At 40.5% G+C, this 26,438-nt stretch overlaps 1 protein-coding gene across 1 annotated transcript in view; it reads right to left on the bottom strand.

The window, feature by feature from the left end:
- LOC145291454 (uncharacterized) overlaps positions 1–26,438 on the bottom strand; it is a 76,991-nt gene that overhangs the window by 41,798 nt on the left and 8,755 nt on the right. The window contains exon 2 of the mRNA XM_080137313.1: positions 6,445–6,902. Coding sequence (XP_079993439.1) covers positions 6,445–6,860 — 416 coding nt within the window. The 5' untranslated portion in view covers positions 6,861–6,902. The remainder of the gene's footprint in view (positions 1–6,444; positions 6,903–26,438) is intronic.

The following is a 26,438-nucleotide window of genomic DNA, read 5'->3' as shown; positions in this document are numbered from 1 at the left end:
GCATTTTTACGGTTAAAAGTTGAAGGAAATTTCACTTAGAACCTTGTCTGGCCTTAGATGAACCCCAGGGTCGGAGGTCAGAATTGACATCTGTCCTTGAAAATCATACGAAAATTAATGAGAAAAGTTCCAGAGTTGAGTTGAACAGAGTTCAGATCAGAATAGAGAAAAGACGTGACCCCTCCCCACCTCATCCATCCGTCAGTCGCTGTCTGTGAAGAGAGTTGAGACTTTGAAAAGAACTTACAAAATCTGAATGAGAATTGTAAAAACATTTGTACATAATTTTATGAGAATTAAGCTTTTGTAGATAGACTACAATCGTCGTCTTTCTTCCTGCTTACCACTTCGATATTCGCTTTCAGCATACCAGATTATGTAACAACCTCTGAGGAGTCTAGACGACCACGTGTCAAGAATCTAGTCCTAGCCACCTCCTCTCGAACGAGGCGTTATAATATAAATACTGGTATTTATATTAGATTGAAGTTCACCATTGCTTATATCAGGTAAACACTGCATCTTTTTTTATTTCATTATTTTATTATTTTTGAACGCTGACATTACCCAAAATATTTGAGACCATAATTAACCATGTTCTAGTCCGGCACCTTACAGATGCTAAACTTCTGACTGACAAACAATATGGATTTAGACAAGCCCGTTCTACAGCAGACATCCTCACTGTAATCTCTGAACGTATATACCATTCACTAGACAAAGCGGGGGAGGGCAGAGCAGTAGCTCTAGATATATCTAAGGCTTTTGACATGGTATGGCATGAGGGTCTCCTCAGGAAAATTAAATCATACGGTATCACTGGTAGAATACTTAACATAATTAAATCCTTCTTAGATAACAGAAAAATCCAGGTTGTCCTCGACGGTCGTACATCTAAACAGTGTGATATAAATGCAGGAGTGCCTCAGAGGTCTATCCTTGGGCTTCTATTGTTTCTAATATTTATTAATGACCTCCCCGACAAAACTGCCTCTGAGATGGGTATATATGCTGATGACACCACACTCTATAACAGGTATGACAGGAAAACAAATGAACACATAACTAAAGAAATGGCAAAAACACTAGAGGAAGACCTCCAATCTGTAGTGGAATGGGGACATAAATGGATCGTCACATTCAATGCTGCCAAGACTAGACTGGTTTCCTTCAATAATTACAAGAAACCTTCTTTGCCACCAATAGCAACGGCTAGTGACTTCCTGTCTAAGAGTACATCTTTCAAACTGCTTGGCCTAACGTTCACAGGAAACATGAGTTGGAACAATTACATTGAAAACATTGCCAGGGCCGCTCCGAAAAAGGTAGGCTCTCTCTACCATGCTAGAAAACTACTGACACTCGAAAGTATCCTGTACCTCTATAAGGCCACCATTCGCCCATGTATGGAGTATTGTTGTCACATTTGGGCTGGTGCATCTGCTGCTAGTCTCTCGCTCCTAGACAAGGTTCAAAAGAGAGTCGCCAATCTGATAGGCCCTGAACTGCCATCTAAGCTTCAGCCTCTGTCCCATCGACGAAACGTTGCATCCCTCTGCCTGTTCTACAAGTATTTTAATAGTGAATGCTCTGACGAACTGCAGACACTTGTGCCCCCACGACGTAGACACCCTCGACAAAGCCGACAGGCAGCTAAATCCCACCTCCACACAGTAGAGATCCCTAGATGTCAAAGATCTTTCTACTCCAATAGTTTCTTCCCCAGAGCCGCTAGACTCTGGAATTCCATTCCAGGTCCCTGCTTCCCTAACTGTACTGACATGCAGAAGTTCAAGTGTAACGTGAACCGACATCTTGCTGCCCAAATCCCAACATAGTGCCTCAGCAGTTGCTGCCCCTGATAGTAGACCCCTACACCAAAGTGGCAATGTGCCTTGTTTGGGGTGAAAGTGTAATAATGAAAAAAAAAAAAATTGCCCATGCAGCATCAGCGAAACAGTACTGTATGTGGATGAGTATAATTCTCCCTAGCTTGGGTTGAGCATATTGGGAAGTGATATACAAACTGCCATTTGTTTATTAAGTGACGCTCTTTGTGTAAACAAATCGATCGGAGGCATTTGGACAATGTCAAAACATTGTTAATTCATTACCCATACAATGTAATGGTGAGAAGCCTTGACTGTCATTTGGGCGGTCGGGTTTCGATCCTGGCTTGAGTCAGTGAAACAATGAAACAGTAATGTATGTGGATGATAATATATATAATCAAACGTGCCTTAATAACGACTTGCTACGAGGGGTGTGCAATAAGTAATGTCTTTGACCCACTTCCCATAGTAGTAGAGAAACGAAACTTGGCACAGACATTAGTCTTTCTCTACATAGAAACCACCTAGAATTATACATTTCTCCTATTGTTTGATGCAGCTCTAGAGACCGTTTTTGTAGAACACCCCAGGTTGGTCCTCCAACTACGACGTGACTTCAGAAATCAAGGCTGCATCATCTGGGAAACGCTTTCCTTTCAAAAACAACTTCATCGCTGAGCAGAGGTGAAAGTCAGAGGGTGCAAGGTCAGGAGAGTAGGGAGGATGGGGAAGGATTTCATAACCACGCGCACGTGCTTCTGATCTGGCGACATGCGAGTTGTGGACCGCAGCGTTGTCCTGCAGGAGGAGGGTACCTTTGCTGATCTTGCGCCGCCTCTTGATGTTGATAGCTTCCCTTAATTTCCTCAAAAGTGAAGCATAATAGGCTCCTGTAATTGTGGTACCCTTTTCCAAGAAATCTGTCATCACTACTCCGTCTTGGTCCCAGAAGACTGTGAGCATGACCTTGCCAGCGGAGGGCTGCACTCTTGCCTTCTTTGGAGGTGGTGAGTCCAAGTGCTTTCACTGCATTGACTGGGCTTTGGTCTCTGGCTCATAGTGATTGACCTAGGTTTTATCCTGTGTAATCAGTCTTTTGAAAATCTCTAAATTCATCCCTGAGCACTCGACGCGTTCTCGCTCCTGGAATTGTGTGATCAACCTGGGAATCCATCTGGTAGACACCTTATGCATATGCAAATGGTCATGAATGATAGTTTCCACAGACCCTGTACTAATCTTGACATCTTGGGCTATTTGGCGAATAGTAATGCGCCGATCTTCCAAAATGGCAGCCTCAACTTGACGGACAGATGCCTCATCAATGGCAGAAGGGGGGCGACCAGTTCTGGGAGCTGTTTCCACAGACTCTCGGCCATGTTTGAATTCACGATGCCAGCGTTTTATAAGGTCATATGATGGAGCATTATCACCAGAAGTTTCTTTCATTTCATCAAAAGTCTCCTGTGGTGTGCGTCCTTTCAAACACAAAAACCGGATCACTGCTCGACATTCAACAGGCTCCATTTCACACCTGACTCGGTTCAAACACCTGTAAAACAGAAACCACAATTAGTTCAGAGCTGTAATTTTCCACATAACCCGTAGAGATATAAATCATTGCACATGCAAAATTTCAGCTAGATCAGACAACTGGAAGTGGGTCAGGAGTATTACTTATTGTACGCCCCCGTACCCATATATATATTGGTAGAAAGTCGTTTGTTTAAATACGGCAGAGTTTTCTTTCTTCTTTATTTTTCTGTTGAGTTTCTTGATCTGCCGAGCATTTTATCTCGTTTCAGTTGGTAAGTCGTGTATTAGGTTGCTGACCAAAAATGATTCGGCAACCTAACACACAATTTACCAACTGAAACGAGTCAACAGATCGAGAAAATTGACAGAAAAATAAAGAAAAACTTAGTATTTAATCAAACGTGCATTGTTATATATATATATATATATATATATATATATATATATATATATATATACCTACAAAATAAAATAGTAAAAATTATTCCCGTCTACAAAATGACAGGGCCAGACATTAATCCAAAACTGCCATGTAATTTTCCCATATCTCATACATGTTCTCCGTTAATAATACAATTCGTAATTTGTTACAATTTCTCCACTTCGATTCACTTTCTCAATTACGATATGATAGAAGCGATAGAAGGACTACTTAATCACTAACTGTTTTCTACTTCCACTACCCTCGTCATCACCGGAGCTAATATTGCATAATCTACGCTTATCGTGATTTGCTGTAATTATTTCGTATCCCCCTTAGACGAATAGACCATTATCTCGGAAACTAATGAATGCTCTCTTTTAGTTTTGCTTTTACTTATAACACCACTTTCATTGGTTGAACAAACATAAATCGTCATTCTAATTTTCATATTTACCGAACACTACAGAATGCTTATTCATTACATTCAACATAGTCTTTACAACATTGTCATCGAACCAAACCTTAACTAGATGATTGTTTTATTAGCATTCACGCAAGCACTTTCATTACAGAGAAATAGAGATATAGACGAACAGAGACAGAGAAAGATTTGTGAGTTAGTGTTTATCTGCGTCTGCTTATTTCTGCTTGTTACTACTGTTAGTATTACTTTTGCAGACATTTTTGATAAATAAATAAATAAATGTGAGGTACCGTTTTGCTGGCAATTTTGAAACTCTTAGCAAAACTCGATTTTCGATAAAACTGTTGTCTTTAATAATTAATTTTCTGCATTGTTGTTTTTGTAACGAACACATTGTATCAATATTTACCTCAGTCTAGAAGGATTTCTCTTCGGATTTGTTTTCTTTCATAAAATTAACCCAACGAAATAAAAATTTAAAAAATTAGCAATGTCGCTTTCGGTTCGTATTCTACCAAACAAAATATTCTTATTGAAGCTTTTTTCTAATTTTTATCAACTTTTTTTATGTTTCGTTAATTTTTTAAATATTTTTTATTTTAATTTTGTTTTTCTTTTCTTTTCTTTTTGTCAAAGGCATAGTCGTTCGTCACTTCACAAATGCAGAATACAGATCGTACTAAAACAATAACAACAAATTTTGTTAACTATTATGGATTTTAATATATCATTTTCATACAGAAACAATACCATATACTATTACCAAACAATACATGATACCATTATAATTGACCATCACAGCTGATAAATAGCACGGTCCGTATTCTGCATCAGTACAAAGTGTTCCTTGCTTTGCTCAGCCTTGGAACTAGACACCATATTCGTCATGTCTACCTTTGAGCGACAGTTACGGCAAGTGAATAACAATTGTGAAGGCAGCGAGTGTCCATCAGTGCCCGCCAGTAACTGCAGGTAAACGTCAATACCTACAAGTAATCACATCAAAACAGTAGTTACCGCCTAAAATCAGCAATCATCGACTCAAAACGACAGCGTTCGACAACGCACGCCAGTACTATCAAGTGACAATAGCCAACTTAAAAGAAAAATGACCATCAGCCATGCTGTGTCCGCCACTCGATGACAGTGCCCAACTCTTGAAGACAGGCGATTTGTTAGCTAGCTCCCGCTAGGGCCTGTCCCTGTCATGAAATGACAGTAATGACCTGAAAATTATTGTCAATTATCGTCACAACGGCGTTACCAACAGAGTCCGCCAATGAATTGCAGTATCACGCAATGGATGACAGTGAACAAATATTGAAGACAGACTATTTCATTTCAGAGTAGCCCAATGGGGCTTGACAGTGATCATGATCTATAGTAACCAACAATGTCCAAATGCAAGTAATCGCCTAAAAACATGAATGACCACCAATGCTCACCAGTGAAGACAAACAATTTAATTTTGGAGTAGTCCAATTGAGGCCGATACTGGTCATGGTCGACAGTGAATGCCGGGAGCAGACTAATGCGGTTAAAAAGGCAGTCAGTGTCCACCAATAAACGTAAGTAAATGCTAGTAACAGCCTCAAAACTACGCTAACCGCTAGTAACCATCAGTGTCCGCCACAGGCTTCCGGTGGATGCCAGTATCCAACAATGCCCGAAAATTGAAGGCAGCTGATTTCAGTTCGAAGTATAATGGGGGTCAAAACTGATCATGGCCGCCAGTGATTGCCACTTGCAAACGTAACCAGTGCTCACCAGTACCCGCCGGTACTCGCCCCAAATCAACACTAATCGTCAGTAACCCCAGTAATGACAGTGGCGGACAGGGTTTCTGCTAGCTGCCTCTGCCAGACAATGCTCAACAGTGGAAGCCAGATTATTTCATTTTGACCACGGCGGCCAGTGTTCGTTACTTTTCAGGGCTAACAGGGTAGGTTAATTTGTTTTCAGGATGGGAAGGGGCTTTACCGAATCTGTTCTGGCTTTGTGTCATACTTCCACTGGGCAACTCCGGTGCAAAGATCCCGGTAGTATATCTATATATCTCTGTCTATATATCTTTCTGTGTGTGTTTGTGCTTTAGAACATCCCATAACCAGTGACTTCCTAGTAAAAAAAAAAAAATAGAATTATCATAATAACCCTCTATTTCATTGTTAGCAGGTCGGCGGAAGTATGCTTTAAAAAAATAAATGTACATTGTGTTTTATACTTACTTGCATAGTGAGTCTAATTTACCAAGTGATATCCGGGCTGCGCTAATGAGTTTGTTTTTCTCTCGCACTTCATGTAATTTTTCGTCGGCTAGTTTAGAAACTGAATTCATGCCTTCCTTCTCGAGATTTGCAATGTATTGCTTCATCTCTACTTGAGCCGCCTCTGCCTTTTCCTTAGTCTTCGTCAGCTGATTGTAGTTGACGGAGACTCTCCCCAAGTCTCGTTCCAACGTTCGAATCCTTTGCTCCTCTTCTTTGAGATTTCTGCTAACGATATCTTTCATGTTGCGCGTGTCTTTGATGATTTTTTCGTGCATCTTCAGCTTTGCCGTGCTTTCGTCCAAGTTCGTTTTCATGTTCATAATCATCTCGGACTGCTGCTCGATCCGCCATCTTAATATTGACAGGTCTGACATGTTTACCACTTGTCTATCGGAAAAGATTAGAACCTCTCACACCTGCACGGAAAGATACAAGAAAAATATATTTGTATATTGCTGTGTATGGTTATATTTAATGAGGATCGAAAACATGTTTTATAATCGTATCTATAACGGACCGAGTCGTCTGCATGCTCAAGTAATTATGTGTATCCTCTATATAACGAGTGTATATATAGATGTGTGTGTGCGTGCGTGCGTGTGTGTGTGTGTGTGTGTGTGTGTGTGTGTGTGTGTGTGTGTGTGTGTGTGCTAGAAGAGATACCCAACGTTGCGCGAGATTGAATGATGATTAAGGAATATTTCACATTCCCATATTTTATTGTCATCAAAATCGCTTAAACCGCGCATTTTTTTCAATTCAATCGATTAATTGCCTGCCCTAGTTGGAGACCCATCGCGTTGCACCGGGAGGAAGATTAACATGTCTCCTCGAAGTGACAGTCTACAATACATTGTAGTCTACATTGCACTGTAGATAACTTACTGTAGATTTTATAAAATTATATATATATAATATATATGATTAGTTTTTTTTTGAAAAAGAATTCCAGCAGAGTGCTCAATTAAAAGGAAAATCCAAATTGTAAGAGCGTATTTATATTTTGTGTAGAGAAAGTTGTTAGTTGAGACAGATCATTGGTACCGTCGGTTTCAAGCCCGATAATAAGGCCCTTTTAAGGTATCCTTATCAAGCTCTCTTCAGCCATTATACTATATATTGGCTGAAGAGAGCTTGATAAGGATACCTTAAAAAGGGCTTATTATCGGGCTTGAAACCGACGGTACCAATGATATGTCTCAACTAACAACTTTCTGTACACAAAATATATATATATATATATATATATATATATATATATATATAATGCCTTGAATTTAAGTTTAAAATGACAAAGTCAAGTATCATGCTTCAATTGTGCTCTAAACAGAAACATTCATTTCAAACACACTCCTGTCATATCAAAAACCTACTGTTGATTTTATATGTCGGGCCTTTCGGCTTCTGTTGTAATAAAACTTCTCAAATGCGCTTGTGATGTTAGGCTGTGTAAGGTGTTAACTTTGGTCAAAATCGTATGTTCCTTCTTTCACCGGATTATTTCGATTATGGATTCTTATCGAAGACATTCTGATACAAACCCTATCTAAGAACACTACCGGGCATATAAACAATCGGTCCATATATATATATAACAATGTATCTGTGATCTTCTAGTGAACTCGTGTATGTGCAATGCGTGGATGTCGGTGTTTACACATAAACTACAGTACATTTAATACGAGACAGTTCTTATAACAAAACGTATATATATATATATATATATATATATATATATTCTCGTTGCAATGTGTTGAGGTAAGGCACTGTTTCGTTTCCTCCCTCCCCTGATTGGTTGCCATGCTGCAAACGAATACATCTTCCTATAAGAGAAAACGCTCATTACGACCAATTTATATTTTATATCTTACCTTTATTTATTTATGATTTATGCTCTCAGGGTGCACGCCGTTTCTCTTTGGTGACTACGTGCCTCTAACTTCCCAGCCGAATGCTCCCACGACTGAAAACTAATTTCTAACGTGTTTGTTCTCCAATCTATGAAAATACTTTCTTTCTTAGTTGAGGTCACATAACGAGGTCATCCTTTATTTCAGGCCATTATGTTGATAACTAAATTTTCTTTGTTTGTTTCTAAAATTCCAAAGTTAATATAATTTTTTTAACATAATAGTTTATTATTCTAAAATACGTAATCGATTTCAATAGCAGTCCTTTTTTGTTAACGATACATTCTCTCTGAATATTTCGTATTTCATAACCTGACAGTCGCCCATTTTCAATTAGATGACCCAGCGTTTTCCGGTATATCAATGTACAAAACCACATCATACAACAGCTGCACGTTGTTTGGTTTCCGTGATAAAGTAATTGCCCTATGTTTTCAGAACTTCCTTACTCTATTAACGTATTGAGTAGTGTTGAAGTAAACACTGAAAATCCGTACATAAAATATTATAGCTCCTTATAACATTTTATTTGAAATTGGTATATTTAAGCGGCATTTTTTTTTCAGTCAAATATACCTTAGTGAATACAACTGAGGTATTTTGCTTTATTATTCTTTCTTTATATTTTCCATTTTTTTGTATAGTCTTTTTATATTAAAATCGTAGATATTATTTAAAGTATCATAAGAATTACGAGCGCCTTCGATTCGACCACGAATCATCTTCAGGTGCAATTAATGGAATCGGTAAGGTGAAACTGAACTGGGGTAAAAAATTAAAAAAAGTGAAAGGTAAAAAAGTAGAAAAATAAAATCCTCAATAATATGTAGGCAGTGGTGACAGGTTAAAAATAAATAAAAGTCGATTAAGAACTAAATCGATTAAATTAAATATCTGAGCCCTAAAATCCAAAAACATGACAATCTCATGTTGCTATATAATCTCTCTCTCTCTCTCTCTCTCTCTATATATATATATATATATATATATATATATAAAAGTGAAAGTGTGTGTGTGTGTGTGTACATTTCCCTACGCAATAACTCTGTCAATTTTAAGCCTACAGATTCGACATTTGATATACAGGGTACTGGGATTTGGGAAAATCGATGTGATTGGTTTTCGGACAGAAATTTGGCGATTAAGGGATCAAAGTTCAACGATTTGACCTTTGAGAACTCTACCAAACTCCTCCTACAATTTTGGGTCTAAACACGTGAAATTTTAGATATAGATTCCTTGGACGTGAATCTAACTTAATAACTTTATTTGAGCCCTAAACAATAAATTTTAAGGGGTCATAATAGGGGTCAAAGTTAACAAATTGACCTTTTTTTTTTTTTTTTGCTCAGCGTACACCCCAAAACACCCGGCCAACACCGGGCACCCATGCTAGTTTGTCTATAAAAGTGAACGTGTCTGTGTGTGTCTGTATGTCTACATTTCTCTACCAAACTAATCTGTCAATTTTCAGTCTACAGACTCGATATTTGACATAAGGGATATTGAGATTTGGGAAAATCTTTTTAATCGGTTTTCGGCCAGAAATTCAGTTGTCAAGGGATCAAAGATCAACAATTTGACCTTTGAAAACTCCTGCGCTAATTTTGGGTCTAAGCGCTTGAAATTTTAGATGTAGGTTACATGGATATGGATCAAACTTTTTAATTTGATTTCAGCCCAAAACAATAAATCTATAGAGTCAAAATTGGGGTCAAAGTTAAAAAAAATGTATCGCTGTAGTCTCTACTAAATTACTCAGCCAATTTTATTCTAAACATTTGAAATTTTACATAAAGTGTAATGAGACATAGGGCAAGCTTTTTAATCGGTTTTTGACCGAAAAAATTGGCTGCCAATGGGTCAAAGTTTTAAAGATTTTACCTTGTCGTCTCTAGAAAACTATTCAGCCAATAAATTTTACATAAAGTCTATTCAGAAATGCAGCAATCTTTTAAATCAGCTTTTAGGCGAAATTTTGGCTGTCAAGAGGTTAAAGTTATCAGACTGGACCTTTTCAGACTCTATCAAACTCTCCGCCAATTTTGGGTCTAAACACTTGACATTTTAGATGTAGGTTACCTGGACATGAGACAAACTTTTTTAATATATATATAAATATATAAATATATATATATATATATATATATATATATATATATATATATATATATATATATATATACCTATGCACATAAGTTATGAACAGCACATAAGGCCCGAGCAAAGCTGGGCTTAACTGCTAGTATAATAATAAATACGAAATCTGAATTAATCAAAATATCATATTTGAACGTATTTTACGACCGGGCAATGCCGGGCGGCCTGCTAGTATATTAATAAAAGTCCTATAAGAATCCCGAGAGTTTTCGATTCGATTGAAGAATCATCTTCATGTGGAATTTATAGAATTAGTGAGGTGGAAGTTAACGTAAATAAAAACTGGAAGAGGAGAAAAATAAAATTCTCAATAAATTGTAGGCTAAAACTAATTAAAAACCTGAGCTCTAAAATCAAAGATCTATGAGCCAGTATTAACAAAGCACGGCAATTCCACTCTCTGCCAGGCATTTTAATATGTTGCTACTCGTCTCAAATGTGATGATATTAATAGTATGATACTGCGTTCTAATGTAATTTGCCTCGAGTATTTTTTAACTATTCGGGATTAATTTCATGCTGAAAATTTAGTGTTGTCTACAAAGATTTAGCTAAGATTGGAGTGAGGGCAGTTATGCTTTTTTTTTTTTGTAAATGTTGATAGATGGAACTAATGTCGGTTAAATGCATAGTCAGGCGGTGAAACACTGTTGTTGTTGTATATCCAATGTATGTATTACTTTTATTATTATTGGCTCACAAGGAGCTTTCACACAGGTCATCAAAGATCTCTCCTTGAAAACAACCTGTGGTGTTCTCTAGAAGCTGAGTGACAACAAGTCTTCCCAGATTTCCAGTACTCTCCATCTTTCGATAACATTTGCAAATGAATTTGCTTTATCGCAACAGCCGCTTACCATTGATTTCCTGCTGGTAACAGTCATTGGTCTCCGCTGAAATTTGAGTGGTAATAAGCATCCCAAAGGTCTTAGTTCTCTTCGCACTTGACCAGCAGAGGTCTGGTCAGCGCTCTCTCGTTGGTCTTTCCATCCTCCTTGATCCTTCTCGGCTATTTGGCATTACTCTTTTGCAGGGTTGTGATGGGGCAATGGGTGGGGATTATTATTAATATTGGAGTTACATTCTCCAAGATGGCATTTGAACTTATATACAACATTGGTTTCCCCTAATGTTTTTATAGCTTGAGAGGGTTTGTTTATAACTACTAGTTTTTGAGTTTTTAACTTCTTATAATAACTAATAAGTTTAACCCTACTATTGTTATCAACTGGATTTAAGTATCTATGAACGATGCTTTTAATTGACTTTTTTTCAATTCTAAAATTTGCATGCATTTTGTTCTGGTAAATCTCCTTCTATTATATAAATCTCAAACGTCTGTTTATGTGTATGTATGTCTGTATGTCTGCCCAAAACTTTCTACACATGTGACGGATCCTGATGAGATCAATATCATTTTGAAGCTCGACGTCTCGGACAACAAATATCAAAAAATTAGCCAAAAATTAATTCCTTCCTCATCAATTGGGCAGTTTTCTACAAGGAGGGGTTGCTTTTTTCGTCAACATTTTTGCAAGTCATCGTCTCTATGGATTGACTCGCCTTAATTCTAATGCTCGCGACTTGGGCGCATCGGTTAAGACGTTACGTTTTTTAACCTTCTTTTTCTCCTTGCGTTATGAGTTCGAGCCTGCCTTTTTGTTTAACACCTCTCTCCACCCGGGCTGCCTACTGTTGTTTTGATCCCCCCCACTAGTACCACTTTTTTTCGGAGTTCCTTACTAAACCACCAACGCTGGGTACTATTGCTAGTATATATTAAAAGAATTTGCATTATGATATTGGCTAATATTATGGTTAGGGTTTTGTAGAGTTTGTAGTATTAGTTTTATTTGTTCATCAACGATGTAGTTGGGAAAGTGATTATTAATGTGTACCTGTTTTTTATTAGGTAAGTAATGGTAAGTATGTGGTTATTTACTCTTAACGTTCAAGGGACATGAATTTATGCTGGTAGGATTTTGTATACAGGAGTGTTAAAGGTATTGTTGTAAGTGTTGATAAGAACGTCAAGGCATGGGATTTTTCTATGATTAATCAATTCTAATGTGAACTTAAGAATTGAGTTGTTTTTTTTAATCTTGTACTTTGTATATCTGCTCGTTAAAATAAGGATGTCGTCAACATAGCGTACATATACAGGGGCTTTATATTATTTTTAAATATTTTGTTCTCTAGATCTGTCATGTAGATCCCATTGCAATACCGTCGATTTAAGTGTATATATCATATTTTGGGGGGTCATAAAAGGGTTCTTGCGTAGTACATATTAATCACTTTTTAGTATTATTTTATTAATTTGAAGTGAAGAGAGAGGCGGGGTATTGTAACTGTTATTAATAATTATATCAATTGTTTCGGCCACAGGTACATTAGTAAATAAACTTTCTACAGCAAGAGATGCAATAATTTTGTTATCTAATTGCTTGGTTTTTAGTATTTGCATTAGTTCGTGTGTGGACTTAACACTATATTTATTGAGTATATACAGGCTAATTAGTTCGTTTACAGTTTGTTTTAAGGTAGGAATCTGGTTGGTTGGTTGTTTTTGTTTTACGGCATATCAACCCTTTTCGGGTTATTTAATGCCGAATTCAAAGATTTTGAAGAAAAATTTTTTAATAGAATATATTTGTTGTTTTCAAGTCGGTTTCTATTTAACCCATAGTTGGAACCCTAACAGGTACTAACACTCCGGGTCAGAGTGGACCTGGGAGCAATGGTAATTAAAGGGTGGCTCCACACTCCCCAAAGCCCACAAGCTGGGGCCTCACCACTGGATATAGTTTAAGGTCATATCCAGGACCCCCATTGAGGGACTTTTACCCTCTGCAGGGGGGCAGTCGGTGTATTCTAATGCCCCACCGACAGGGCCGTAGGAATCTGGGATATGACAGGTTTGTGTATCTTGACAGTACCATATAGGTAATCCAGTTTATAGTCTCCAACAATTTGGGAGAGTTGGTAATTATCAATTTGTGCATTATTTGCAGCAAATAGTTTGTAAATCTGCGTTGCTAGTATTTTTTAAGTTTCGTGTGGTCGTTGAGGATGTCTTAAAATTTTGCATTATAATCGAATTCAAGGACAACAGAGATATTTGTTTTGTCCACTTTTTTAATAGCTATATCAGGATGTTTATAAAGTTCGTTGGCACCATTTTTAGATTGTGTGTTAATATAGAATTATATTTTTTTTTATCAATTTTAGCCAGTGTGTAGTGATTTTGTTTCCTGTTTCTAGTTTAGTAATGCATTCATGGAGTAATTCTATTTGAGCTTTTTTGTTTCTATGGTTAAATTGTTGTGTGAGATGGCAATTGGGTCTGACATTTAACCATTCTTTTTGGAGTTCCGTAAGTTTGTGGTCAGAAAGAGTTATGAAATGTTGTGTGTGATTGGGTAGTAAAATAGATCCGTTATATAGGGAGTTTAATTTTTTTATATGGTTAACCATTATGAGTGTTCGTAATTAGAGATAATATCCGCATATATATTATAATTAAATAACCCACGTGTTATTCATTCTGCCCTTCATATCACCCATTTCTTGGTTAAGTTCGACACTGTTGTCCAAACTTCCAACTTCCAACCTCAAAATAAACCTCCTCTCTGAAAAATTAACTCCCTTTTATTTGCAACCAGGAGCATCTCATCGGCATATCAGGTGGTAACATTGCAGGCATATAAAGAGATAAGGCAGCCATTTTTGTTTCTTTTTTCTTCCTTCATTTCATTCCGTTGAATTATGCACACATACTAGTTAGGTAAGTCACGCGTTTTCCTACACTCTCCCCTGATCTCATGATCACGAACAGGGCGGGGAAGGGGGCAGTCGTCTTTGTCGAGTACTTCTTTGAAGAATCAGGAGCAGCACTTCCTTGTTGCCATCTTCCTCATTACCACCATTATTGCTACCAGTCTGTTCCATTATCCCCTCTTGTAGTTCCATAGGTGGTGTTTCACAATCAGGCAGGGGGGGAAGCATCCGTCTTTGTCAGGTACTTCTTTGAAGAATCAGAGGCATCACCTCCTCGGTTCCATCTTCCTCAGTATGTTCCATCATCCCCTCTAATGGTGCTATAGGTGGTGTTTCACAATCACGGAAGGTGAGCAGTATTCGTCTTTCTCGGGTACTTCGATGAGGAACTGGATACATTACTTCCTCGTGCCCATCTTTCTCATCACTATTGCCACCAGTATATCCCATCATTCCCTCATCTGGTTCTGTAGGTAGTGTTTCTATGCTCACCTGAAGGGGAAGTAGGCGATTAGGATCATCCCTGAACTGTATGTGATCCCCCTCATCGTCCTCAGAATCAGAAGAGGTATAACGGGGGCGGATATCTTTTACGTGATGTGGTACACCATCAATCAACATAGTCTGAGGACTTATGATTTTATCTATTTTTCCTCTGCAAAATTTTGCAGTACACCCAGCATTTGGGGGTTTTACCCAAATACGGTCTCCCACTTGATATGGTGTATTGACAACGCTAACCACTGATTGTGTGACATCTATTCCTTTTACATGCTGTTCGTAGCGGTAAATTCCATTGGCTGGTGCAGTTGCTGTTGTTGCATCGTCATTGGGTGTCACAGTATACCAGTACACAGCTTCTGGAATAGAGCACTGTGTCCTGGCCACAATTCTTTTGATGGTGCGTGACACCACTCCGCTATACTGTTATCTTCGGGAAAATATGCACATCAGTAACACATTCTAATCCCCCATTCGTGCGTGAATTCTTGACATCAAAATATAGTGGCATTATCAGTCAGAATTTCAAGCAGACCACCACGTTCAAGAAAGACGGCTGTCAACTGTCGTATAATGCTAGATGCATCCTGTCATGTCAATAGGCTCCATAACGTGAAATGTGTCGAGCCACAATCTGTCAAAGTCAAAAAAATGCTTGCCCTCATAATGCATTACATCTATCCCTACCTGATACCAGTTGTCCTCTACTTCAAGCTTCCCATTTTTGCCATCGGAACGGTGCCAGATCAATATGCTGACACTCTTCACATGAGCGTATGGCTGCCTTGATTGATGCCCTTGTAGTTGCAGGACAAAATATGTTGCCCTCCGAATTCCGGGATGTCCACTCTGCTGATGTATAATACGGATCTGGTCAGGTGTTAATTGATCTGTTATGGTCGTGCATGTCTGTTGTGGAGGATCAGATCCCTGCCTCATTGCATCAATCCACCTCTTTAGTACTCTAGTCAAGCTATCAGCCAAATTCTGCACGACAAAACTAAGGTAATGTCCACCTGCAAGCTGTATTTGTCAACTAGATGCTTTATTATCACCAGTCCCCTTCGTACCAACATCTCACATGCAGCTCTAGTCTTAACTCAAGCCTTTCCAGTTAAGGTGTCGGTCAACCAGTGGTAAAGACACAATGAGTCAGTATGGAGATACACAACCTTAGCCTGCCATAGCAGTGCAAGATTAAAGCCTTTTAACGTGGCATCAAGTTCTGCCAAATTTATATGCTGAGCATCATTTTTCGAACAAAGCCAGCATGCATCTTCCACAACGGCACCTAATTGTTCCAACATGACACCTGTAGCCAGTGAACTTGCGTCAACCTATGCATTCAGTTCGTTTCCAGATACTTGCCACTCACCCTGGACAGGGTCGTTCCTATGTACTCTGGACAACATGTCAGCCATCATTTGCTGGAGAGAATCATCATCCACCATGTCGTCCCATCCTTTGGTTACTGCAGTTACTCGTCTTTTTAATACTTCTGTTGCCGATTGGAGCCATCCACAGACGGGTAGATGTCCTACTAATTTATCATAAATAGAAAACACAATGTGCCTTGTCAATACACTGGGTAACTCCCTTGCTTCCATCGCAAAGTATTGCCCTCCTCCCAGACCTCTAGGCCTAACACCGGGCACCCCATCCTTTAGGCAATTAGGGTTTTACTTATTAACCCAAACGATTCCAGTTTTATTCGAACCGCATCTGCAGACATTATATCCTCATTAACGTAGATGCCGTCAATGTAAGCTGAAGCAGCTTTTGCATCAAAAGTTTTAATAATAGTTGTCATTATTAAGGGTGCTACGTTTAGACCAAAAGCTAAACGTGTTAAACAATATCATTTTCCCTTGATTATCACTGTCTGAAATGGCCATAATGACTCATGGACACGTATCTGCAGGTAGGCTCTCTTCAAATCCAGCAGTGCTACATTACTCCCTTTCTGACGCCACTCTCTTAGTTTAGCAGCGCACACATCTGCGTTTCCAGTGACAGCATCAACATGTTGATTCAATTCTCGGTAATCCATTACGGGCCGAAGTTTGTCTTTAGTAGGTTGTTCAACAGCCATAAGCGGAATTAATCCTTTGGGTGGTCCCAGACGTTCCTGTGGGTACGGTATTAACCAACTGTTATCAATCCACGTCTGAAGTTCTTCTTCATATGCGGCCCTATTCTTGATAGAAACTGCATACTCTGAAATGGTGTTGCACAGCCGATCTGGTGCCTGACTCATGGTCCATTTCCACTTTGCAGTTCATGCCTTTTCGTTGTCATCAAATGTAGCGCAGAAGTCCTTTTCTTCAATAGACATGGCTGCACCGACTTCTTTCTCTTCTCCAAGCATTACATCTCCAGCTGCTGTGATTATGACGCCTCCTAGTGCTTGTATTGCATCAATTCTAATCAACATATCGTAGCCAAGGGGTTTTTCTTGCATCACCAGAACGTCAACTTTGGCTGTTACCCTTCTCAGTACAGATCGTAACTGTCTCTACACCACAACATGCTCAGGATAAGTCATTGATGGTCCTAACGCCGACTGGTTACTTCTGCCACATCTGACAGTAATGTGCACTAACTATAGACCAGGAACACCTCGTGTCTATAAGTGCCAAACACTGCACAGCGTCAATTTTAACGCCAATGACTGGCAATCCTGTGTTTATTGGTTGGCAGGGGGCAAGGGTGGCGATAGTACCTTGCCCCCAACTTCATTTCCCGAACAGTTGCGAGATATGTGCCCAAACTTATTGCAGTATTGTAGTATTGTACTGTTCTCTGTGCTCGTGGATATACACCCTCCTATCACTCCGGCACTCCTTAGCAAAATGATTGACCTCCCTACATTTATAGCACACCGGGCTCGTGCACTTATTACTACCTGGGAGAGAATCCACATTGCCTCCATGCAGTTTGAATGCTACAATTGGTTTCTGTTCCTTACGGATGTTTCGAGCTCAGGCCAATAACTCGTCTGTTGTCAATTCATCAATTCCTGACGATGCCCGCAACAGTTTACTGATCTCCTCAGATAAGCCTACTAAAAAGGCACAGCTTAATATCTTGCCGTTGACCCCACCAAACGGTACACATATCATCAGAGGAAATGTTCAGCTGCGAATGGACATGAGCTATTGTTGAAAATCCATGGATTAAGGAAATTAAAATAACCCCTTCTATATATTCCTTTTGTCAAACAATAAGTTCTTAAATCGAATATATGTCTCTATATGTTTTTTTTTTTTTTCAGAATTTAAAATTTAACCATGAAACTTATATATTGCTCTATTCTTAAATATTGAGCTTTTCCTTTTTGGCTAGGATCTCCTTGAAAGTATTACTTCAAGTAATATCTATCAGGATTTTTCATTATGAATTCTATCAGTGTCTTATATATATATATATATATATATATATATATATATATATATATATATATATATATATATATAATGAACACATACACATATATGCACACACATCTATATATATAAAGTAATACAGCCTACACCACTGGACCGATTACGACCGCACCTGACATGATGATGGTGACATTGGATGATACACACTATTTTTCAAGGTCAAGGGCAAATGTTAAGGTCGAGAATTGCTATACACTCAGGTACCCGCAAAGCGGGTACCCGAGCATACAGCAAAGTCCTGCGCAAAGCGCGGGTATTTTTTTCTAGTAGTGTGTGTGTGTGTGTATGTATGTGTGTGACAACAATAATTCTTCTACTTCATTTAACAAAAAAAAAAGTTTACCGATTGTATTTCACTGGACTGGAGATACACAGATTGTGTGTTGTGTGCGGCCAAATGCAGTAATGGTTCCAAGTAAGATAAAAGGATACCTTACTACTAATCATCCTAGCCTTCAAGCTTCAAATATTGATTATTTCCAACGGTTGTTAGAATGAAATGCAATGCAAAATCAACTATTAAAGAAAACAATAATCGTGTCTGAAAAAACTCAATTAGCTTCATATGAGGTTGCAGAAATTATTGCTCTTAAATCGAAGTCTCATGTTCTTGCAGAATCAGTGATCTTTTCAGCATGCAAAAAGATGGTGAAAATTATGCTTGACGATAAGGCCGAACAAGAAATTAGCGATATCCCTCTTTCAAACAATACCATTCTAAGAAAGATTCTTGACTTGTCTGATAATATTGAGAAGAAATATCCAAATTTCAAAATAGTCTGTTTGCTCTCCAAATCGATGAATCCATTGACATCATTAATCATACACAGTTAATTTCATTTCTACCTGTCATTGATGAAGATGCTATAATTAATCAATTTATATGCAACAAACAGTTAGCCACAACTACAAAAGGTCAAGATATTTTTTATACAATCACAATATGCCTGGAAAATATGGCTTCTTATTGGATTTATGAGTGGGAATATGTACCGAGGGAGCACTATCGATGGTTGGTTCTGTTAAAGGTTTTGCATTTTTGGTAGAAAAATAGAATCTTACCATCATGCAAACTCATTTTTTTTTTTTTTTTTTGCACTGAGAAGTTTAGTTTCAAAGATAACACAAAATGAACTAAAGGAAGTGTTGAATCAAGTGATTGAAATATTAAATTTCATAAAAACTCAACCGATGAAGTCCAGAATGTTTGAGTCGCTGTGCAAGGATATGAATTCTCAACTTGCTTGTTTACTATTGCACACAGATATAAAATGGTTGTCGAAAGGAAGGGTGTTATCTGACATAAATGAGCTCCAGGAATAACACTTTTTTAAAATTTATTTATTTATTTTATTTTTTATATTCATTTACTTATTTTTTTTATTTATTTTTTTTTTTTTATATAATGAAAAACTTGATAGACTTTGTAAATACTTGAAAAATGAATTGTGGATGTCCAAAATAGAGTACTTCAGTGAAATATTTGGACATCTCAATAGCCTGAACAGCAATATGCAAGGCAGAAATGAAAACTTTCTTACGGCGACAAATAAATTAGTTTTTTGTTGTTGTTTTTTACATAGGCATAACCACTTATCAAGGTCCAGGGGCCACTCGAGGATAAAGGTTAAAGAGTGTACAATAGTCAATTGGACAATATAGTAATTGTCAGTCATGGAAATTCAGTAAATTTGTTAAGTTAAGGGGAACGGCTCATCAAGAACTTGTTTACATTAGACTTGAAGACTAGATAGATACGCACTAGATATGTCTAGTAGTGCTGCACTTCTAACACTGTATTTGTTCTGTTTGTGTTTCAGGATGCATAGATCATCCTTTGATGTGTTATGAATAAAGGAAGATACCTATCTATGATCTATGCATCATCGTTGCTGCCGTCAGGAGAAGGAGTGATGTTTCGACTGGTGTTAACATATATGACCCGTGCATCCATCAACGGTTGACTATGGTGAAGCTCATTTGTCCAGTTCAGGACTGCCTTTGGGAATCCCAAGACTTATCGGAGGAGTTCGCCGCTGCACTCACCACTGCTTTGAAAATCCATGCAGACAATGCACACGCAGTCGCCCATGCACCAACGCCAGCATTACAGCAGAAACTGAAACTGAACCCACCTAGGATTGGTCTGGGTTGCAACCCCGACCAATGGTCCTCATTCACACGCCAGTGGAACATGTATAAACTGGGCTTGGCCATCACACACACCACGCTCCCCATATTCAACTGTTGCACATTTATAATACATGACATCCATGACGATGTAGCCATCAAACGCCTGGCAGTAAAAGAGGATAGCATCCTGGTACACAGGATCAAGTTGAGCAATATGATTCAGCCCTCAGGCACTGGCATAAGGACACACTTGGCCAGCCTCCGTGGTCAGGCAGTCTTGTGCCAGTATACAGCAAGGTGCAAGGTTGCTGGTTGTGATCACACATTCGACTATAGCGATGAGATAATCAAGGACAATCTGATTCGTGGAATCGCAGACCCGAACATCATGGAGGACCTTCTCGGTGATAGCAAGACAGACCGAACACTTGATGAGACTGTCAACTTTATTGCTCAGAAGGAGCAGGGAAAGGCCACTCAGTCAGCGGTTGGCACCTAGGCTGGGGCTATAGGGCACTCCACCAAGCCCACACTCAAGAAATCCCCTAGCAGACCACCTTGCTGGGCATGTCGTGGACCAGCGCATGGAGCAAAAAATGATAGAGACACTAGGTCACAGCTATGCCCAGCCTGGACATTCACCTGCACCAAATGTTCTGTCAGGGGGCACTACAGTTCCGCTTGTAGCAAGTGCACCTCATGTGGTGCGTGGGGACATCGTGATAAGTCCTCACATTTTTGTCGTGGCCAGCAGCCCACCAACGACTCATCCAAGCCCCCTCCAGGCAGGACATCTGGGGTACATCATCTGTCAGATGACCCGGAGGACATATATACCAAGTCTGTTTTCGATCAGTTGTGCAGGACCGAGGACTGTCGCACATCCACAACTTTTAATGGATGCAATCCTCCCCTTGTACATCACATATTTGATGGTGAGTGGGTGGCACGTGCTTCAGAGCCCCACCCTATGATGACTGTCACATTAACCCCATGCCCTAACGACCATGCCATTCTAGGCCACCCCATCACTAACGGTGAGAGACTCCTCCCTACATCCATCTTCATGATCGCAGACTCAGGTTGTCAAAGCTGCATTATGCCCATTCAACATGCATATGATATGGGCTTTTCAGACTCCGATATCATACCCGTGCGGCTCACCATGAGAGGGGCTATAAGAGAAGATTTAGGTGTCCTGGGTGGTATAGTGGTCAAAATCTCTACCACTGACATGTCAGGATCGGACAGATGCACCAAGCAGCTCACATACCTCTCAAGCAAAATTGACAGGGCTTTTATGTGCAGGGAAGCTCTTGCGGCCTTGGGTACTCTTCCGGCTAATTTTCCTTCAATCCCAACCTGGCAGCCATACGCCGCCGTGGCTGGAGTAGATGATGAACCCACATGTTCATGCCCAATGCGGCCGGAAGAGCCCCCACTGTTGCCTACCGACCTTCCTCCAGGGCTAGATGACAGACCTGAGAGTGTGCCAGCCCTCAAACAATGAGTGCTGGACTACTACGGTTCATCCACATTCAACACTTGTGAACATCGTCCTATGCGTATGATGCCGGAGGAGCCATTGCGACTCTATGTTGACCCAGAGGCCCGCTCCCATGCTGTGCACAAGCCTGCGATTGTGCCTCTTCATTGGCAAGAACAGGTGCTTCATGATTTGGAAAGAGATGTGCGCCTGGGTGTGCTTGAGAATGTTGGCCCAAACACTCCTGTGACATGGTGCTCACGAATGGTGGTGGCAGCCAAGGCAGATGGGTCCCCTTAATGCACAGTGGACCTGCAGCACTTAAATCGACATTCCGTTAGGCAAACACACCATGTTCAGAGCCCGTTCCATCTTGCTGAGCAGGTCCCACAACATACCTTAAAAACTGTGACAGACGCATGGAATGGATACCACTCTGTGTCAATCCACCCAGATGATCGTCATCTGACCACTTTCATAACACCTTGGGGACGTTACAGATACAGAGTCGCCCCTCAAGGATTCTTAGCTAGTGGTGATGGATACAATCAGCGATTCGATGCCATCATTGCTGACTTCCCAGACAAGGTGAAGATTGTGGATGACACGCTAAAATGGGCGATCTCCATAAGAGAGTCCTTCTTCCAACTGTGTAGATGGTGTGACCTTCTGTACCGCAACGGGGTCACCTTGAACCCCAAGAAGCTTCAGTTCGCTCAGGAGACAGTAGAGTGGGGTGGGCTCACGATTACACCCACCAACATCTGCTCATCCTCCAAGTTCATAGATTCTGTCCGGAGTTTCCCTACGCCAACGGACATCTCAAGCGCCAGGGCATGGTTTGGCTTGGTGAATCAGGGAGCATATGCCTTTTCCATGGCCAGCCAGATGAAACCCTTTCGTCACCTACTCAAGCTCTCCAACAGATTTATCTGGACTGACGAGATTGACTCGGCATTCAAACAGTCTAAGGAAGCCATTATCAATGAAATGAAGGATGGAGTATGCCTTTTCGATCTTACCCATCCAACCTGCCTCTCTATGGACTGGTCTGTGAATGGTATTGGCTTCTTGTGAGTGCCTGGTCAAGCTGCCTACTTGCTGCCCGCATGGATGGAAGCTGTGCCTCATCGGTACTCGCTTCACGTCCCCGGCAGAGAGTAGGTATACTCCAATCGAAGAGGAAGCACTCGCAGTTGTGTACGCATTGCATCAGACTCGTTACTACATCCTTGGGTGTGAGGACCTTATTGTGACGACAGACCACAAACCATTGATAAGAGTCTTAAACGACCAACCTCTCACCGACATTGCAAACCGCCGCTTGCTAAACCTAAAGGAGAAGACCCTACCATACCGGTTCACACTCATTCACATCCCAGGTCATAAGAACAAGGGAGCCGATGCAGCATCCTGTTACCCGACTTCAGCAGAAAAACAGCTGCAACTACCAAGTGAGCCAACAGAGGTCACCCCAGATTGTCTCCCGGCTGACATTGAGGAACTGGCTGATGAGGCGAGCATGTCATTCAGCGCTTGTGCTGCTCTGAACTCAGTCACTGATGTAGTTACATGGGATACGGTTCGTGAAGCCACACCCTCTGATTCTACGTTACAACAGCTCATGAACGCAATTCAGGAAGGCTTCCCAGACAATTCCCGGGATTTGACCCTGGAACTGCGCCCATATTTTAGATACAGTGACAGCCTATACAGTGTTGATGGTGTCATATTGATGGGAGAGCGGATTGTCATACCTGCATCACTGCGTCAGAACATCCTGAATGCCCTTCATGCTGCCCATCAAGGAATAGGTGCCATAACGGCCCATGCTGCTGACTCTGTATTTTGGCCCAGTATATCCACAGACATTGGACTGGTTCGCGACAGATGTGGTCATTGTAATTTGGTAGCTAAATCCAAGCCTCTGCAGCCGCCTGCTGATATAATTCCCCCAGATTATCCCTTCCAGCGCATCGCCTGCGACTACTTCCACTATCTCAACATGGACTAGGTGGTCGTGATGGACAGATATTCCAACTGGCCGATTGCTTATAAGTCACAATCCGGAGCAGCGGGGCTCATCAAACGTCTGCGGGAAATATTTGTCACTTTTGGTATCCCAGAAGAAATCACATCTGATGGGGGCCCCCAATTTACGGCTGGCGAGACACGGGCTTTCTTAGCTGCATGGGGGGGTGAACCACAGGGTTTCCAGTGTTGCCAACTCCCATGCAAACAATAGGGCGGAAATTGCAGTGAAAACCGTCAAGCGCATGTTAATGAACAACACTGGGTCTGGTGGTTCTCTGGACACTGACAGATTCCAGAGAGCCATGATTACATACAGGAATTCCATCGACCCTGAGACCAAAGCCTCACCTGCACTGGTACTCTTTGGCTGACCAATCAGAGACGCTATCCCAATCCCACTTGGGAGGTATTGTCCACACAACACATGGCAAGAAACCATGACATTCCATGAAAGGGCCCTAGCTCGCAGGCACTCCAGAGAACATGAAAAGTGGGATGCTCACACCAGACTCCTACCACCTCTACGTGTTGGGGACCATGTGTACCTACAGAATCTTGTAGGCAACCACCTAAAGTGCTGGGAGTGAACAGGAGTTGTTGTGGAAGTACGGCAGTTCCACCAGTATGTGGTCCGGGTGGATGGATCCGGTCGCGTGACCCTACGCAATAGACAGCATCTACGAAAATTCATACCATTTCTGCAGAGGCAGACACTTCTACGGGTACAGACCCATAATGCCCTTGCCCAAGGTCAGGGCCTGCCCACCAAGTCTTTTGAACCTCGGCCAATTGTCATCACATCTCCATCACCTTCCGATCAGCACCCTGACACCACAGGCCCATCTTCGGAGCCTCCACCCCCAACACCCATGGAACCCATGCAACAGCCATCACAGACGCAGCCAGCATCCCACAACCCGTCTGAGTTGACAGCATCCCTCTACCCTGTGCTGGCGTGGAACCAGCTCCGTTTCTTACTCCCCCTGGAACGCCTCCCATGCCTGAGAAGAAGCTGCCTCGTGCCCTGGCACGTCTACTACCACATAACGTGGCAGGACGCAGTGAAATGGAACATTCCACATGGCGAAAGCCGTGTTGTGACAAGTGATCGTGATATGGTTAGACTCGGACCAGCCAGAATAATGCTGTGAGTGTGAGGGTAGTCTACCCCAATGACGACTCTAGTCCGATGTTGTGCGTTAACCACAGACTTGGTTGGTGTTCAGTTGGAGACTTTTGTTATATTTATTCAATTAAGTTTTGTGGTTACCCCAGAAACATGTGGGGGGAAGGGAGATAGATAGATACGCACTAGATATGTCTAGTAGTGCTGCACTTCTAACACTGTATTTGTTCTGTTTGTGTTTCAGGATGCATAGATCATCGTTTGATGCGTTATGAATAAAGGAAGATACCTATCTAAAGACAACCATATTATAGTCAGCTAGAAAGCAGGAAAACGGAAGACAGCTCCACAGGCGTGCAGTTCTAAGAAAGAAGCCTTGTTCATGGAATCTACATTTAGGTTTAGACACAGATAAAGAGTGGGGGGAATTAGTGATAGTGTTTTCAGATAGAGGAGTGTTTCTTAAGAAGGAAATTGCAATATGGCAAAATAGAATGAAGGTTGACGATTTGGATATGTTTGTATCAGTTGACAAAAACAGCGTTTCCGAGATGATTCCCATTATTAGTGAGCATTTGACATGCTTAGAAAATAAAATCGAAGAATTTTCCCTCAATCAGTATTGAAGAATTTGATTGGATTCGCAATCCTTTCCTAGATTTATCGATTATCAATCTTTCCGATTGTGAGTTACGTGGAGAGGAAGAATTAGCAAGCTTTTCCAGTAATTGTGGACTCAAATTGAAGTACGCACACCTGCCATTTGACGCCTTTTGGATTTCTATTGTGGAAAAGCATCTAATTAAAAAAGCCATCAAAGTGTCGGTGCAATTCTTAATTTTGTACCTATGTGAACTGGAATTTTCTGACCTAAACAACATTAAAAATAAAAAGAAAATTAAAAGACTTAAAAACATTGAAGAAGAGTAAAGACTGTGTCTCTCTCACATTCGCCCACATATGGCAGCAGTAGTAAAGAAGCACCAGGCACAACTGTCCCACTGACATTCACCATTATTATTCTATACCAGGTTTTTTTTTTTTCTTTTTTACAACGTGGTCACCACTTATCAAGGCCCGGAAGCCATGCAGGGATAAGGGTTATTGCAAGTACAGTACCTTAGTGTGGATATTTAATAAAGTGTCTACTTTAGGGGGTGGTACATCAGGAATTTATTTACATTGGACTTGAACACATCCAAGTTGTAGTCAGGAGGAAAGCAGGCAGACGGAACAGAGTTCCACAGGCGTGCAGTTCTAAGAAAGAAGCTTTGTTCATGGAATCAACGTTTTGATTTAGGCATAGATAAAGAGTGGGGAAAGTTTTTTACAGTGGATTCAGCTAGACGCGTGTTTTTCGTAAAAGATTGGCGAGG

Source organism: Euprymna scolopes, chromosome 12 (genome assembly GCF_053919585.1).
Source record: "Euprymna scolopes isolate OS-2025 chromosome 12, ASM5391958v1, whole genome shotgun sequence".
Classification (NCBI taxonomy): Eukaryota; Metazoa; Mollusca; class Cephalopoda; order Sepiida; family Sepiolidae; genus Euprymna; species Euprymna scolopes.
The sequence above is the reverse complement of the archived record's forward strand: the minus strand, read 5'-3'. Positions and strand labels throughout refer to the sequence as shown.